Source organism: Natrix helvetica, assembly GCF_964273705.1.
Source record: "Natrix helvetica genome assembly, chromosome: 2".
Taxonomy (NCBI): Eukaryota; Metazoa; Chordata; class Lepidosauria; order Squamata; family Natricidae; genus Natrix; species Natrix helvetica.
Genome location: NC_138552.1, coordinates 76,871,778 through 76,889,636, shown reverse-complemented (window position 1 = coordinate 76,889,636; position 17,859 = coordinate 76,871,778). Strand labels below are relative to the sequence as shown.

General features: G+C 40.0%; 1 protein-coding gene across 13 annotated transcripts in view; it reads right to left on the bottom strand.

Moving 5' to 3' along the window:
• KDM4C (lysine demethylase 4C) overlaps nt 1-17,859 on the bottom strand; it is a 221,225-nt gene that overhangs the window by 141,321 nt on the left and 62,045 nt on the right. For all 13 annotated transcript variants that reach the window (XM_081945825.1, XM_081945829.1, XM_081945833.1 and 10 more), the window contains one exon: nt 11,616-11,753. In XM_081945825.1, the coding sequence (XP_081801951.1) occupies nt 11,616-11,753 (138 nt within the window). The remainder of the gene's footprint in view (nt 1-11,615; nt 11,754-17,859) is intronic.

Genomic DNA, 17,859 nt, shown 5'->3' with positions numbered 1-17,859 from the left:
GAAAATACTTGTTTTATTAAAATATCAGTTATATAAATCTAACTATTGAAAGCTTCCAGTTAAAAATTGTGCACATCTAGTTATTTACTACAACCCATGGTGCAAGGTAGTATAATGGTACCTTTCTTTACTGCAATGCAATGATTATAGGATATATTAATAGAAATAAGAAGAAAATACTTAGATTTCTTACTTTCAACAATGTGGCCAGGAGGAAAGTCTGAATATAGTGAACCAGTTTTGTTCATTTTTTATTCTTATTACCTTTCTTTCTGGTAGCATTAAAAATACATGAATGTGAAGGATCGAGGGAAATATGGAAAGAAATCCATCTGCTTTTTGGAATACAAACCTCACAAAAATATTTATTTCATATTTTATTAGAGTCATATTCTATCTGCCACTTTGCACATCAAACAATTAAAAGTACAGAAACAAACATTAAAGAATTTGACTTGCTTTGCAAACTATCCTAATCAACAGGAATACATGTATGCAGTTACTGCCAATGAAATATCCCATGCCTATACTCACCAATGTTCTTTCAACCTGAACAATCCTACCGATATTCCTAATGATTATTACAATCATGCAACATATTTAATTTTTATTAAACATATGAGTGAAGTCTGTGGTGATAAACGATTAAACACTGTTCTGTTCTGACTAACATGTGCCATACGCTAAATAAATAAATAAATTCATATTTATGATTAGAATGTGTTAAGGACTGTATTCATTTGGCAAGATGCTGATAAAATTGAATGCTGCTATCTGGACTGTGTATCAGCTAATAATCTACTTTCTTGGAAACAGCAAGCCATTCCAGCAGACTTAAAATGTTTATTTAGGGAAGAAAATACCATCAATAAAAAGTCCAGTGAAATATTCTTAGAATCCTACATTACTGACAAAGGTATGATTTAGTTCTGATTCTCATGAGAACTCAAAAAACGTTCAACATCTTTAAATGATATTTCCAGCACTTCCTCAGAAAATGGTAGCAGAATAGTCTATTCATCAGACAAAGATAAATGAAGAGCAAATATGTTTTACAGGGATACAAAAATGACAAAGAAACAGACGGATCAGTCCAACTTCCAGAATAACAATATATTGATAACATTCAATTAACATACAACATTCTTTATTTCTATTTGCTGTAATTAAAAGTAGCTATCAATGTGGGCTGATGATCCCATTTCTTAAGAGAAGATAAAAATATGGGTTGAGCTATTTTTCCATGATTTTAAATAAAAGTGATAAACAAAACAACTTCAAAGCCTAACCTCAGAGAAGTACTAAATGAGTATCAGGCATTTAATTTATTTGTAATATATAGTACACTGTATATTATGGGTTGTAGGTTTTATTTTGGTCATCAAAATTCATTTTAATGCATAGCCACTTCCTCTCTAAATTACTAAAGGAAGAAAAATGGTTGAATACACCAGTTGGAAGGATAGCAATTGAAGCTCAGATAACTGCCAATTCAAATACTATTAGTATATGCAATGAAAGCAACTCAATTTTATTCAAAAACTGTCATGAAGATATGTTGATTATTATAAACTATTCATGAACTTCAAGTTTTAGAAACTTAATTCTTAAGTTATAAGCTTCTTCTAAAAGGCATTCATGCAAGTTTGCTAGTCTGCAGGAAATCTGTCTGTTCAGTATGTTTCTTATCTTAAGAAATGAAATGTTACAGTACTTTAAATTCAAATGTGCCTTATAAAAGTAGGCCACATTATTTATATTCACACACACACACACATCAACAATTTAGGCCCAAAAATCCAGAAGAAGAAGAGGAAGAGGAAGAGGAAGAGGAGGAGGAGGGGGGGGGCATAATTAACCCTAAGGGATATAAGGGTAATCAACTCTTTAGGTGGCTTCATCCTACTGTGCAACTAAGATTCCTATCTTGTCAAATGTTGAGTATCTGGCAAGTTACATTCTACATTGTAATACAGATCCCTATCTAGTCATACCATGCTGGATATTTGGCAAGCTTTTGTTGAGTTCACTCCAGGCAGCCTTACAATTTTCCAATATTAGCCAGAGACTCTATCAGCTGTACCTTCAGAAAGCTGCTTGATTATCATACATCCTATTAACATTTGGGCTCCATTATTATATTGTCCTTTTTACCATAAAGATAACCAATTGATGTGAAGGGTTACAGCCAGAACACCCACAATATTTCAGATTTAATTTAATTTATTTGAACAATTCATAGGTTCTCTATTCATTTCTAGAACCAATTTAACATGTCGATTTTAGCGTTTTAGAAATTAAATGCTTTCAGATAACATTATATGAAGGACTATCTATAGCTTTATAAGCTTTAACATTAATATCTACTGTCCAACTTTTAGGTACTCCAAGGAGTACAGGGCCATGATGGTGAACCTATGGCATGTGTGCCAGAGGTGGCACACAGAGCCCTCTCTGTGGGTACAAGCGCCGTCACCAGCCGCTCTTCTGGTTTCCGGCGTGCGCATGAGCGCTGGCCAGTTGATCTTCACTCCTGACAGAGTGGCAGAAACCTGAAGACCAAGTGACCAATGCACATGCGTATGCTGGCCACCCAGTCTTCGTGTTTCCGGTGCTTTGACACGCACAAAGACCAATGCGCGTATGTGCACCAGCCACCTGATCTTTGGGTTTTTGGCAGCCTGGCGCGTGCGCATATGCGTTCCACTTTGGGCACTCAGTGCCGAAAAGGTTCGCCATCACTGGGATAAGGATAGGGATAGGCAAGGACTACAGACAGAGCTTTGTTATAATGACTCTTTAGCTAGAGAATTATACTCTTCTCCATATGTAAGACCACATGTGGAATATTGCATCCAGTTTTGGTCTCCATGATATAAGGTCAAAAATGGGGCACAACTTACTTAACAACTGTCTTTCTTAGCAACTGATATTTTGGGTTCATTATAAAGTTAGGTGACCGTATACATTTAATAAAATATCAACAAAACACATATATAGAATTTCAAATTTATAACACCACTGGTAACATAAAATAATATTGTATTTATAAAATATTGAAAATTATATGCACAAATATAATTCTTGCTTTCTTGAAATATCTGTTCTATAAAATTAGCTATTGAAATAAAAAAGAGTGCAGAGAAAAGAAAGAAAGATGATTAGGGAACTGAAGTCTAAAACATATGAGGAACGGTTGCAAAAATTGGTTATATCTAGCTGAGTGAAGAGAAGGATTAGGGGTGGTTATATAATAGCAGTGTTCCAATATCTAAAAGGCTGCCCTAAAGAGGACAGGGTCAACCTGAAGACAGAACAAAAAGCCATAAACGGAAACTAATCAAAGAGAGAACCAACCTAGAATTAAGGAGAAATTTCCTGACAGAACTATTAATCAATGGAACAACTTGCCTCTAGAAGTTGTAGGTGCTCCAACACTGGAGGGTTTTAAGAAGAGATTTGACGGAGATCACTTCCGGTTCCTGCAGGCGACGAATGCGCTGTCCGCCGCTCGTCTCCTCGGTAGGCTCCGTAAGGAGCACAGGGGGCCTTGGAGGGCTCTCCTGCCGCAGGGCGGCTCGCTGAAACCCCCAGACTCGGCGGCTGCTGGTGGGGGTGTTTTTCGATCTCACCCCAGGAGCCGGGGAGCGGAGGGGGGGCATGGTACAGCTTCGGGCTGTACGCCCTTTCGCCGAATGGGCTCCAGAAGGAAGAAATTAATACAAGAAAGAGCGTCTGAAGGCTGGTGGTAGGGGAGCCATCCTGATCTCCTTAACTCTCATTAAAGGATAAGCAGCAGACTATTGTAAGTTCGTGTTCAACTTACTTGAAACTGAAGATTAGAGGGGGGTGTTTCTTCTCTTTACCCCCTCCCCTCTGATTAAGCGGCATTTGATTTAGCTCTCTCTCTATTGGAATGGAGAGAGAATAAAGGCTGACTCGTCACTTGAACTAACTATGTGAGAAAGATTGCTATCACAATTGCAAGAGAAGATTGCTGAGCTGTTCTTTTAAAAAAAACTTTATGGAGATCTCCGTTTTTCTCCCTGTGAAAGGAGGAGCCAAGATGGCTCCCTTCCGTCTTTGTTTTTGCACTTACAAATGAAGTCTGCCTTTTGAAACTACCTTCGGGGGAAAAAATCCCTCTGGTATTGTTTTATTACCCTCTCTGAGGGAAACCTGGACCTCTCCTGTTACTTGGTCTTCCTGGACCTTGATTATTTGACTTTCTCCTTTCTGCTGTGCCTCGGTGCCTTGGAACTGTGAAGGAGAATTAACCTTTCCCGTTTGGATTTGCCTGTCTCCTTGGATCGGCACGGCTGCGTACTCTGCTGACGCCATTTTCTTTGTAAAAGACTTATACCATCTCTGAACTCAGACAAATGGGGCTTAAGAAACCACCAACGGGCAAGTCATTTTCAGTTCCTGCGTCTGCCACCTCCAGTCCAAGCATGCAGCAAACGAAAATTACTTCATTGCTACAACAAGAAGGGTCTGGAGAGAGCTCAAAAGAACTATCTGTTACCCAAATGTTTCAAGAAATAATGAGGGGTCAAAATGAGTTGAAAAAAGAGGTGACAGATCTCAAAGATGAACTCAGAGATGTTAAACATCATATTTCAGAAAACAGAGAATTGTGGTGTTGGAGGAGGGAGTGGCTGGCCTGGGGGAGGAGGTTAAGGCAGTCCGGAAGGGAAATGTAGACCTGGAAAACTTTATGGCAAAAATAGAATTTGAAAGAATGTCCTTTTTTCTCAGATTCCAGAACCTACCAGAGACAGAAAATGAAGACCTTAAAGATATTATGAGTACAATTTTAGCAGAATACATTAAGAGAAATAAAGAGCAGTTGTGGTGGGATATAGATCTGGTTTACAGGATTAATTCAGCATATGCTAGAAGTCATAATGTTCCAAGGAAGGTACATGTTAAATTTCTCAGGAGGACCACAAGGGATGAGGTGCTAGCGCCCCTAAGGGAGGGACCACTAAAATATAAAGATGAAGAAATCACCATTCTTAAGCAAATTCCGAAAAAGATAAGAGAAAGAAGGAGGAAGTCTTCCTCTTTATCAAAGAAATTATACAATAAAAGAGTTTGGTTTAGATGGCTATTGCCAGAGGGAATGTTGATTTTTTGGGAGGGAAATAGAAATAGAATTAATACAGTGCAGGAGGCTGAAGCCTTCATTAAAAACACTTTTCTCTCCTAGAGGACGAACATAGGGAAGGTAGTGAAAAGGGTAGCAAGGTACAAGATATGAAGGAGGGGGGGCTGTGGCCCCACCTGGGGACAGGGAGGAAGGAGCAATATCGAAAAGGCTCGGGTCACAAAAATAAATGTATTTGAAATATTTGTAATTGTTGATATACTAGAAAGTGATAAAGGAAAAGATGATTGAACACATGATTTGATACAATGTAGAATAAGATTCTGTTTTTTGTTTATCTTTTACATGTTGTTTTTAATATTGTAAAAATTGTGAGATTTGGAGGGATTTCTACCACTAGCGTGGAAGCTGCCAAATTTTTCTATGTACCCTCTTACCTTTTCCCAAAAATGTTTAAAAACCAATAAAAATATTTTTAAAAAAAGAAGAGATTTGACAACCATTTGTATGAAATGGTATAGGGTTTCCTGAGTGAACAGAAGGTTGGATTAGAAGACCTCCAGGGTCCCTTCCAACTCTATTATTTTGTTTAGAAAAGTGTATGATCCCTTTTTGCAGTCCTATAAACCAATTTATCATCAATTTAATTTTATATTTTAAAATTCTTAGTTGTGCTTTGTTTTCTAAATATGTTAACTCCCTTGAATGCTTACAGAAATGTACAGTATAAATCAAGTAAATAAATAATACACTGTTTTAATTAAGGTTTTATTCAGTGGTATCCACAGGCTCTCACTATTTTCTTCAGAATTACAAAACCAGTTTTTTCCCTTTACCAGCTACCCAGAGAATCCATGGATTTTATTTTCTTCTTCTGTTATTAATTATGGTTATAACAAAAAATAAAAAAATCTTGATCACTTATTTTATTTTTAAAATTATCTAATCTGCCTTGTGAGAATTTTATCACAGTTATCATATTATATATCTAACAAGAAAATCTGTGTATACAACAAGCACATTGCAATATGTATGTTAAACACTGGCCAGAAAAAAGAGAATTACCGTATTTTTCGGACTATAAGAGTATAAGATGCGCCTAGATTTTGAAGAGGAAAACAAGAAAAAAAATAGGTTTTGGCCTCCGTGCATCCGTTTTTTTGCCCTTCCTGGCCCCCAGGTCACTCTGCAGGTCTCCCAAACCCTCTGTGCGTCCCATTTTCACTAAAAATGGGCCCATTTTTGTCTATCCGAACCCCCTACACATCCCATTTTTGCACTTCCCAGTCCCCAGGAGCTCTCTGCAGGCCTCCCAAACTCTCTGTGCGTCCCATTTTCACCAAAAATGGGCCCATCTTTGCAAAAAACTGAGAAGAAGGATTGATTGGTGCTTAGGGGTTTTTTAAGTGTAAATGCACAGAATGTCAAAGCTGGGAACCTACATCTTCATTGGCTGCTAGGAAGGAGACACATCCCATTGCTGAAATAAAAGCTGACTTATGTTTTTGTATACCAAATCTAATGTATTTCTGTAAATTATTTATTTTATTTAAAAAATATTGTTTGTTGACAGGATTTTTTCCCACTGAAAATGAGATATGCCTATTCATTTGTTATTTCAAACATAAACTATACTATTACAATTATTAACTTTATTAACTCATCTATTCTTTAGAAAATACAGGCTAAACCTGATTATCTGCAGGGCAAGAAATTCTTTTTTTTTAAGTCAATGAAATCAACATAGTAACTAAGGTTCCTTGGCTTTAGAAATAGTCGTAAGTACTTGAGGCTGCATAGCACCAACATAAAATATCTTCACAAATGTCTCCAAACAGTCAAGCTGAAAATCTAAGCCAAAGTTTCATTTAACAGCCTGTCAATTTTTTGATGTGAAGCTAATGAATGCAGTGGCAAACAAATCCATCAAACCTAACATCAAAACAACTGCACTTCATCCCACCAAAGGGGGGAAAATGAAATACAACCTGCAGGCCAGCACTTTGATCTAACATACCCACACAACAAAGGTCTCTTAAGCAGCTACTGCTACAGAATATGGATGAGTAATTATGGGCTTACATCTCACAAACAAGCTAATCATTTTTAGCTGCCATGATTTCAGAGTGCAATACTGGCTCCTTTTGGGAACTAGTCAGTTTCATAGCAGATCATAGGAGATAATCTCAGTGAGAATTTTGAGCTGTCCTAAAAGCTTATTATGTTCTTTAACACAAATGTTATATATTTCCTCTTGTGATATATTAAAGTAAGGCAAGAGGTAGTATATAAATTTGATATTTTAAATTAAATTTATAATTATAGGCAAAAATATATTCAAGCCCTTCATCTGTGTTCATTATAGATAGTATAAATACATTGAATTTTTATGGCATTTTTTTTCTTTTAAACTTTATTGTAATGGTTCAAATGATAAAAATGGAGGTGATGTACACCAGTTTCTTCATTATTTCCCTTGAAAAATGTTTGATTCACTTCACTCACTGCTTGAGATTATCACCACCAAAGTTTTGATTAATTTATGATCGAAAAATCACTTTACATTAAAAAAGAAATCAAATGCAATGAAACCTTAATATCACATTACAGAACTAGTAGGGTAACAGCATTATGCAATAATAACTGTAAAACCTTTAGCTGTTATATTATAGTTATTGCTGTATGGCATTTTGAAAATAAAAAATAAAGTATATCTGGATGTAAAAAAAAAAATTCTTCTAATGTCCTCTCATGTCTTGCTATGATTCTTTATCATGGTGGAGATGGGGCTCCTAAGGGGAATTAGTGAAGAATGTATATTCCCAACAGGATCACTCATAGCAATAAGATCATCCCAGCTCTCAACTAAAGCAAGTAAGTATATTGGGCAGGAACAGTAGAAGGAGATGCTGGAAACAGATGATCATTTTAGTGGCAAAGGAATTATTTTATAGTGCATGAATGAAGGTAATGATCAGCTATTCCTTTATTTTACCAAAAACTTCCCATGGCTCGACAAGATCAAATGATTAACGATTATACTGCTGGATAATGGCTCCTCAAATCAAATGATATTCAACATGCTTCCTCAAAAAAGTAACATGAATTACTATTACCATTGATATTAACTTGATAATTTAAAAGACTACTCAATTAACTGGAGGCTCTTATTAATGGAAAGTTGGGAGGAAAAAAAAGGAGTTTGAATTTTTTCTTGGTATTTGTTTTTTTAAAAAATATCTTGGAATAATAATCCCTAGAAAAATGTCTTTGTCCACCATGTTAATATATTGAACTGTTTACTTCAGATTTATATTAACAGAAATAGATGCTAAAAATCCAATAAGTTTACAATGTTGGATGAAAAAATATTACTTCAAAGACTGATATAGGTAATACATGTAATAATACTGCATCAATGCCTCCTTGCTTAGTGACTATTCAAAGTTACAACTGTTGAAAAAACAGCTTTGGGACTAATCCTCACATTTACGGCCATCGCAACATCTTATAATCACATGATGGTCAGTTGGACGCTTTGCAACTACTGCACATTTACAATACTTGCAGTGTCTCGTGGTCATGTGATTACCATTTGCAAATTTCACAGTCAGCTTCCAATAAGCAGAATTAGTAAAGAACGTGGAACTGAAATCTCAAGTCATGGTCATATGATGCCTCATCTAACACTCACAGTTATTCATGAACAACAAAAACAGAAGTGATATTGTAAGTGGCTTAGTCATGTGATTTTTTTCCCTTAGCGAGACCATTGCACTTAGCAACACAGTTGCCAGTGCCAATAAGTAATGGTAAGTAAGGACTATAGGTAGTCTTCCACCTCACTTCCTAGTTCTTAATTCTACTGCTTTTTCGTTTTCTTTCCATCATTATTGCATAGCTCTTCCTGTCCCTACACTTGATCCATATCCCTATAGGTTTTTTCTTTACTTTTTCTTTATATCCCTCCACATCTCTGTGCCATTAGGTGGACTAAAGTAATCATAGAATGGATTCCACTTGATAAAAAGTATCCCCCAAAGAGACCTAAAACAAGATGGGGAGATGACATCAGCAAGTATTATGGACCCAATTGGAAAAGAAAGCTCAAGACCATATTGATTGGAAACATGCAAAAAGAAGCCATCCTGCAGTGGATAGACAATGGCTAGAATGATGATGATGATGATGATGATGATGATGATGATGATGATGATGACGACGACATCTCTGAGTACCACTGTCTATTATCCTGTGTAATGGCACAGTATGCTCCTGACACAGAACAATTTTTTATTACATTCAACTGAGGAAGAAGTGTTTAATCAATGGATTGGTTAATGATATGTAAACTAAGTCTCAAACTAAACAAGAATGAGCTTTTGTTAGCAGAGAGGTTATTTGTCTGGTTTAATGGTGTGCAAACTGCTAAGGAAGATCCTGTACTATTTGTTTGGATCAAAGTATTTTTTGAAATTAAATTACTTCTAAGGAAACTTCAGATTTTAAAAAACAGGAAAGATAATCACAAAGTTTGCAAACATATATTCAGCAGTTTCGAAGTCTGCATATAGCTCCAACTTCAGCACTAATATTGCATGCTAAGTACAAATTAAAGAAGGCCCTAGCACAATTCATGAAATAATTGTCACTTTATCATCTGTTTTACTAACGTTTACAAAATGCACTCAAGCAGAATAAGCCAAAATGTTGTCCATAAAAAAATACATATCTAACCAACTAACATGAAGATAGACTTTAAAAATCTAGAAAGGTCTACATGTGTCGCAGGCCTATGCAGGCTGTAATTGGCAAACATGTGATATTAATGTAGAACAACTTACAGTTGTAGAGAATAGACAAAGCACACTGTCTATTGTCTAGCTTTCAGTCCATCTTTCCCTGACCTAATTTTTCAGCACATGAGGAAACTTATGAGGTTCCAATTCTTTGCTGTTGGAAACAGCAATTGGTTCCTTTCATCTGTATTGTCTGCTCTAACTCCTCTTCTGTGGATCTGCATTGGGTCTTTACTTTGTTTATTAACTTAGGAATGAAGATGTGCACATACCCAGCATTACACTGTAGCTATACATTCTAGGAAAATTTTGTAAGGTATTTTTTCAGTGAAGCTTATCTAGTGTTACTGACAACTGATCAATACAGAGTTCCACAGAACACAGTATGAAAGCTATTGAATTGGAAAAATAGGGATTCTCTACTCATTTGCTTACTGGACAAATGACTTCTCTTACCAGCCATCCTTCTATGTTTGTGTTCATACAGTTTTGTAAAATACTTTAATCATAAATGTGTGATTAGTGTTAGCTTTTTAGGCATTAGGCTGGATCCACAGTAAGGATAGGCAGGTCAGGAGGTCCTATGACCCTGGAATGAGGAGCTGTGGCAAGTTGCTAAAGTTGAGGAAGTGGTTGAAGGTCTAGACAGAATTGAGAGTTAATCTCTCTCAACTAATGACAGAAAAGCTCACATTTTTTTATATGGAGCGCACAGCCTTGGAGATTGCCAATTGCTTGGCTGATACTAGATTTTGCAGCAAATAAAGGGGCTGTTAGGATATTGAATTTTGGTCCAAGTCCCATGTTGAACCAAATCCTTTAACTGTTAAAGTCAAATAAAGTGGTAGACAATATATTCCATCTTGTTGACAGCTCTCATCCTCTCCCAATGATTCATTTAATACTGCTAGGCAAAGACACTCAAGAAGTCTCATCAATATTCTTCTTGTAAAAACAAGAACCCTAAAAGCCACAACTTTCACAGAGGTTATTTCTTTGGGAATCATGGGTTCCAGATTTTGTATGCATTCTTTAAAGAGTTTTGGTTCAAAAATTGCTGCCCTATGATGCACCATTTTGTCCAATTAAAAATCATGACAAGAATTTTAGTAGTATATAGATACTGTTCCTACACATATATAACATAACATTAATATTATCAAATCAGCACATTTGGCTGAATTTTTAATAATTTTCCTAAATAAGTCATTAATTACATGGAAATGAGAAATTTTCAGAATTAGAAATCACATACTATATATTTTCTGAGAAAAAAACCTCATTGAACTTATTTCTGAAGAAACTTAATAAAAATTCTACCTTAGCAAGATAACCATTATAGTTCAAATAACAAGTTGAAATATTTTCAAACTCTGAAAATAATTCAGATGAAATAAATTGGAATTAATATAAATATAAATCCATAAAGACTGATATTGTTTTGAAGGTCACAATTACTTTAACGAGCCAATTCTAACAAAATGTGCACTGCCTTAATAGTCATATCTATTGTAGGAAATCTCTGAACTATCTGATAATTATTACTTGTAATGCTTAATAACATAGTAGATTATACAAAATATTTATTCAGCATAAATTACTTATGTTGAAATTATCACAAGTTACAGATTTTTTTTCTAAATTCATTAATCCTTTTTAAAACAAGTTTTGGATAACTTGGTTATTAGTAATATCATCTAACTTACCAATTTAGCTACTTTTCCATAATCAATCCATCTAATTGTTGCAAAGTTTGTTGATTCTGCACAGTTGAAACCATGGTTATATCCTGCATGGTATCCATATGGGAAAGTGATCATAAATTCTCCAGCCTCCTGTGTGATCTAAAAAAGAACACAAGGACAATAAATGAGAATCTCTTGAATATGGCTGTAGATTCCTTGCTTTCCTAGATGTTACCTCCCAGTTGTCCTTTTCTAGTCTCAGTATTTCTGTGTGGACTATACAACAGAGTTCAAATGGGACATTTCATATGAGGAACAGATACAGATTCTCTTAAACCATATTTGATTTCAGCTGGCTGTGTGAATTCCTTTAATCTAATAATAATAGATAAATGATTTTCTTTTTTTTTTCTTGTCATGTTTGTTCAAGTGTCTACTCTGGCCTACCCTCCTGGGTTTCCCACCTAAATACTAACGGAGTAAAATTCCATTTAACTTTTAAAGATCACCCAAGGTCAAATATGTGCCATCAACTGTTAAGACATCAAGATAAAATATCTTCTGCATATTAGAAAACAGGAATTAAAACATATAATTTTATATAGCCAGGTTGCTTACTCCAACAACTTCATAATCACCCAATGCTAAAATAGGTAACAATATGTCAAGGATCCTTTGTAAAAACAAATTCAACAGGCAAGCTTCAATAAATGAATTAATAGTTACCTTTCATCTATCCCACTGTAACATGTGTTCTGTATAAGGCTGTCTTAAAATGTATCCAGTGCAAAATGTGGCAGGTTGGTTGCTGACCATTATAAAATTTAGAAAACAGACCCAAATGAAAATTGGCACTATTAGTCAGTTCTTTTCCAGGCACAATATAAAGTGTTGCATTTTATCTTGAAAATTATATTTTAAAAAGCCCTTAAGATCTAAATATCCAAGGGACCACTTTTAAAATATTTTACCTGAATAGTTAGATCAACAGGAGATGCCTTCTTAAACATGTTTTTTTTCAAAGTTTGCTTGAACTATTAACTATTAATTCCAGCTCAGGAACACAGTTGATCTCTTGGTATATCTGTACAAATGTGTTCCTTGCTACTATGCCATTAGGAAGCTGAGGTGAAGAAGCATCTACAGACTACAAGTAGTCCTGGATTTGGACTACTTGTGGATGCAACAGTTTGTTTAGTGACCATTCAAAGTTACAACGGCATTGAAAAATGTGACTTATGATCGTTTTTCACATTTATAACCTTTGCAGCATCCCCATGATCATGTGATCAAAATTCAGATGCTTGGCAACTGGTTCATATTGATGACCGCTGCTGTGTGCAAGGGTTACATGATCACCTTTTGTAATCTTCTGACAAGCAAAGTCAATGGGGAAGCCAGGTTCACTTAACAACTGAGTTACTAACTTATCAACTGCAGTGATTCATTTAACAACTGTGGCAAGAAAAGTCATAAAATGGGGCAAAACTCAGAACAAATATCTCATCTCACTTAACAAAAAGAAATTGTGGGCTCAACCGTGGTTGTAAGTTAAGGGCTGCCTGTATAGGTCTCCTTTTTCGGGGGGATGTAATCTTAGCAAGAACAAGCTGAACTTCAGTGCCTGAGAATATTTCCCTACTAACCAACATAATCTTTATCTTATCAGAATTTAGTTTCATCCTCAGCCAGTCCATTATTAAAATTAACCTAAGGGAGGCTGCCTTAAAGTTAAATGGCAGGAAGTAGAGCTCAGTAATATCATTATACTGATAGCACCTCAAAACCCACCATGAGATCAGAAAAAATGGGAACACTATTCTAATTTCCAAAATAGTTTAACCATCAAGATAATTAAATAGTATGACATTATATCCTGTTGAAGAGTCCAATTCAAGGGTATCAAACTTGCGTCGTCATAGCATCATCACGGCAGCATTACTTGAGGCATTGGGACTTTTCCCCCCTTCACTTAACCAGGCATGGGTGTGGCCAGTGCATGACACATCCAGTCCGCGGGCTGGGAGTTTGACAGCCCTGGCCTAACTGAAATGAGTCCAGATAAAATATCATGCAGGTATCTTCCAGTTAAAACTACAGTAATTAAGAATATACTGAAAAAAATAATTTGATTTAGAGCAATTCCATGGTGCTAAGTAGTGGAGAATGTTTCCTTCTCTTCCTGGATAGAGAATTGTTCATTACTGTTCTGAAGGGGGGGGGGTGTTTTTTTGCATTGTGCACCATTGCCTTCACTGGAAAGCTAGGGAAATGGAACAGAGCATTCTTCATAGATAAAATTATTCAGATATGTCTTGAATTGATTTTTAGTAATGGCAACTACTTGTCATATTATTTTGGATACTTTTGAATTTGTAAACCTTTGATGGATAGGCAAAGTGCCTATATGCTTGCTTGGCTCTTGCATCTTAATATAGCCCTGCAATTAAAAGAAGTAATTAATGCTCCCTTACAGGAGATATGTATCACTCTCTGCCTACAGAAGTTAGTGATGAGGCCAATGTTAAAGAAAATGTCCCTTGACTTGAAAGAGCTTAAAAATCGGGTGGTGTTAAATGTGCCATTTCTGGCTGAGGTAATTGAGAAACTGTAGCATTTCCCTGAGACTTCATCCATTCACAACTCCTAGCCCTTCTATTTTATCACCTTCAATTCCCTAGTAAAATAGACTTGAGTCTTCAAAAGGGAAGAGTGTTGCAAATACTCCATTAACACCCAACACACACACATCCTGCATTACCTTTTCAATTGACACCCAACACACATACAAACACACACAAAATAATAGGGGAGGAGCTTCCGGGGGAAATGGCGGACCTTCCCAGAGCTCCGTAAACGATGGGGCGCTCTGGCGGGGATAGCAGGCATTATTGGCCCCCGTTGGTCATCCTGGGGGCCTAGAATTATGTAGTGGCAACCCTGGTTTGTTTGATGTACAGCTGGGATCCGGATGGACCCGCTAACCAGGAGAACGGGAGACGGAGGACAGCTTAGGGACAGGAACACAGAGGCCGAGCTGCGGCAGCTACGGCAGCTGCGGCAGCAAAATGAATAAAAGAACTGACAGAGCAGAAAGGAGACGTTTTGGACGTTTTGGGCGGCTGCCAGGCGGCGGAACAGCGCGACAGCTAAGGAGCGAGCCAGAAAGAGAGAACAACGTACAGGGAGACCTCATCTTACCGGCGATGGCGACGGAGCGGCTGAGACGGCGCTGGAATATCGGGCGCCATATTTCTTTCCAACTGCCAGGTGGAGAGGCCATTGGGGGCTGGAGGTCGGGAAAGAAGCTGCAGGGATCGAAGAGGGAAGCCGGGGGGGTCGCCGGAGGCTCGGGGCGACCCCTGAAGAGCAATAGGTCGAGCAGCCGGCCTTGGCACCTCGTCTACCCCCCCCCCCCGCTGAGGTGCGATTCCTTCATACTCCAAGAACTGCTTTCGGGCCTCTGGGCCTAAAGAACTGCCTAAAGAACTGCCCTAGGCCTCTGGGCCTAAAGAACTGCCTAAAGAACTGCCCTAGGCCTCTGGGCCTAAAGAACTGCCTAAAGAACTGCCCTGGGCCTCACTGGTGGAACGTAGATTATTGTGGACTGTGAGGTCTGTCCCCTCCCATCTTATTATTTGCCTTTTAAATATCTCTCTACTTCATTCTTTGTTAATCTTACATCCTAGACCTGCTACAAAGAGAGACCCTGCCATAGCCATAATCATAGATTGGTCATCATCCCAACTTATTCAAGGTCTGACATCCTTCGACTGCGAGGTTCCCCCCTCTCGCAGGCGTGCCCCCCTGCCCTGACGAAGGCCCACCTCAATGAGGGGTTTATTAACCCAGAGAGGTGGAGGAAGCGGGGGATTAGGGGTTTTTTAGTAAAATGTTTTGTAAAGCTTTTAAGGGGTTCCAGGGAGCGGGGAGGGTTGGTTTGGCCCTGGGGTATGGATACAACCAGGCCAACATGTAGGGTCAAGACGGAAGGGAGGGTCAAGACGGAAGGTAGCGAAGCGGAGCGGGTGGGAGGAAATAACATCCCTATAAGGGGAATTCCAATCACGACGGTCGTAGGGAGGGGCAGGCGCGAGGACACCAGAAGAACGTATAGTCGGTTGGCAGACCGGGGCCACTGGATACGCCCGGTCGCTTGCACCAACCCCCGCAGACTAGGTGGACAGGATCAGCAGAGCCTGGGCCTTAGGCTGATGTTATGTAACGCGAGGTCCGTGGTTAACAAGGCCCCCCTCATCAGTGACTTGATCACAGAGGGGGAGCCGGACCTCGCAGGAATAGCGGAAACCTGGTTGGGCCCGGAGGGGGGGTTGCCCCTCAGGGAAATGTGCCCTCCAGGTTACCGTGTATTCCACCAGCCACGGGCCCAAGGTAGGGGTGGGGGGGTAGCAATTATCATCCGGGACGATCTGGCACCGAGAGAATTCACTGTGTCGCAGACATCTGGTTGTGAGTCTCTGGGCGTAAAGTGGGGTCCAGGGAGTCAGTTGGGCCTGTTGATAGTATACCTGGCTCCCCGCCATACATCAACGGCCCTGCCCGAGCTCCTCGAGCGGATCGCGGAGATGGCGGTTGAGACCCCCAAACTACTAGTGATGGGGGATTTCAACCTGCCGTCAACGGGAAAGGCATCCGAGGTAGCCCGGGAATTCATGGCTTCCATGACAGCCATGGGTCTGACTCAAGTAATTCAGGACCCCACTCACGAGCGAGGCCACATTCTGGATCTTGTGTTTGTCTCCGACCAGTGGACGAGTGATCTGGGAAGAGGGCATTTAGTCATCACGCCCCTGTCATGGTCAGATCACTCACTTCTCCAGCTTGACTTCCCTGGCGCTACTCCCCACCGCGGGGAGGCGGAACCAGATTATCCCAGATGGTTCCGCCCCAAGCGCCTGATGGAACCGGATAGGTTCCAGGCTGAGCTTGGGCCATTTCCTGCTGACCTGTCCCGCTCCCGGGCTGAGGACCTGGTAGCCGCATGGAATAGTGCGGCTGCCGGTGCCTTGGACCGGGTGGCGCCTTTGCGGCCTCTCCGACGGCCACGATCGACCCGGGCCCCCTGGTTTAACGGGGAGCTAAGGGCGATGAAACGCCTTAGGAGACGCCTGGAGAGTAAGTGGAGATCCTCCCGCTCCGAAGCTGACCGAACACAGGTAAGAGCCTACATAAGGACCTACCTTGTGGCAATAAGAGTGGCCAAACGTCAGTATTGTGCCACTCTTATAGCGTCCGCAGAGAACCGCCCTGCTGCCCTGTTTCGGGTGACCCGCTCCCTTCTGTCTCAGGAGCAGCGGGACCCCCCATTGCAGGGCAGGGCAGAGGAATTTGGAGAGTTCCTGCAGGATAAAATCGATCATATCCGGAGAGGTTGGACCCACTCCAGTGCTCCAGTGGGGACGTCCGAGACTAGTCTTGAGAGACCAAGCTGGGAGGAGTTTGACCCTGTTGTCATCAAAGATTTGGACAGGTTGCGCGGGCGACTGCGGGCCACCACATGTTTACTGGACCCGTGTCCCTCCTGGTTGGTGCTGGCCTCCTGGGAGGGTTCACGAGGCTGGCTACTGGGGCTGGTGAACGCTTCGTTGGGGGAGGGCCGGATGCCGGCCGCCCTGAAAGAGGCGGTGGTCAGGCCCCTACTCAAGAAGCCTTCTCTGGACCCAAAGGAACTAGCAAATTATCGTCCTGTCTCCAACCTTCCTTTTTTAGCAAAGGTTGTTGAGAGTGTGGTGGCTCAGCAGTTTCCGCGTCACCTGGAGGAAGATGATTATCTAGACCCGCGCCAGTCCGGCTTCCGACTCGGTCACAGCACGGAGACGGCCTTGGTCGCGTTGGTGGATGATCTCTGGAGGGCAAAGGATGAGGGTTGTTCCTCCATCCTTGTTCTATTAGATCTCTCGGCGGCCTTCGATACCATCGACCATGGTATCCTATTGCGCCGGCTGGAGGGGTTGGGGATTGGAGGCACCGTGCTACGGTGGTTCCACTCCTACCTCTCTGGCCGGACGCAATGTGTGTTGACGGGGGAGCAGAGGTCGACCGCAAGGCCCCTCATTTGTGGGGTCCCACAGGGGTCGATTCTCTCGCCTCTCTTGTTCAACATATATATGAAGCCGCTGGGCGAGATCATCCGTGGTTTTGGGGTGAGTTACCATCTGTACGCTGATGATACTCAGTTGTACATTTCCACCCCAAACCACCCCAACGAGGCTGTCGAAGTGATGACCCGATGTCTGGAAGCCGT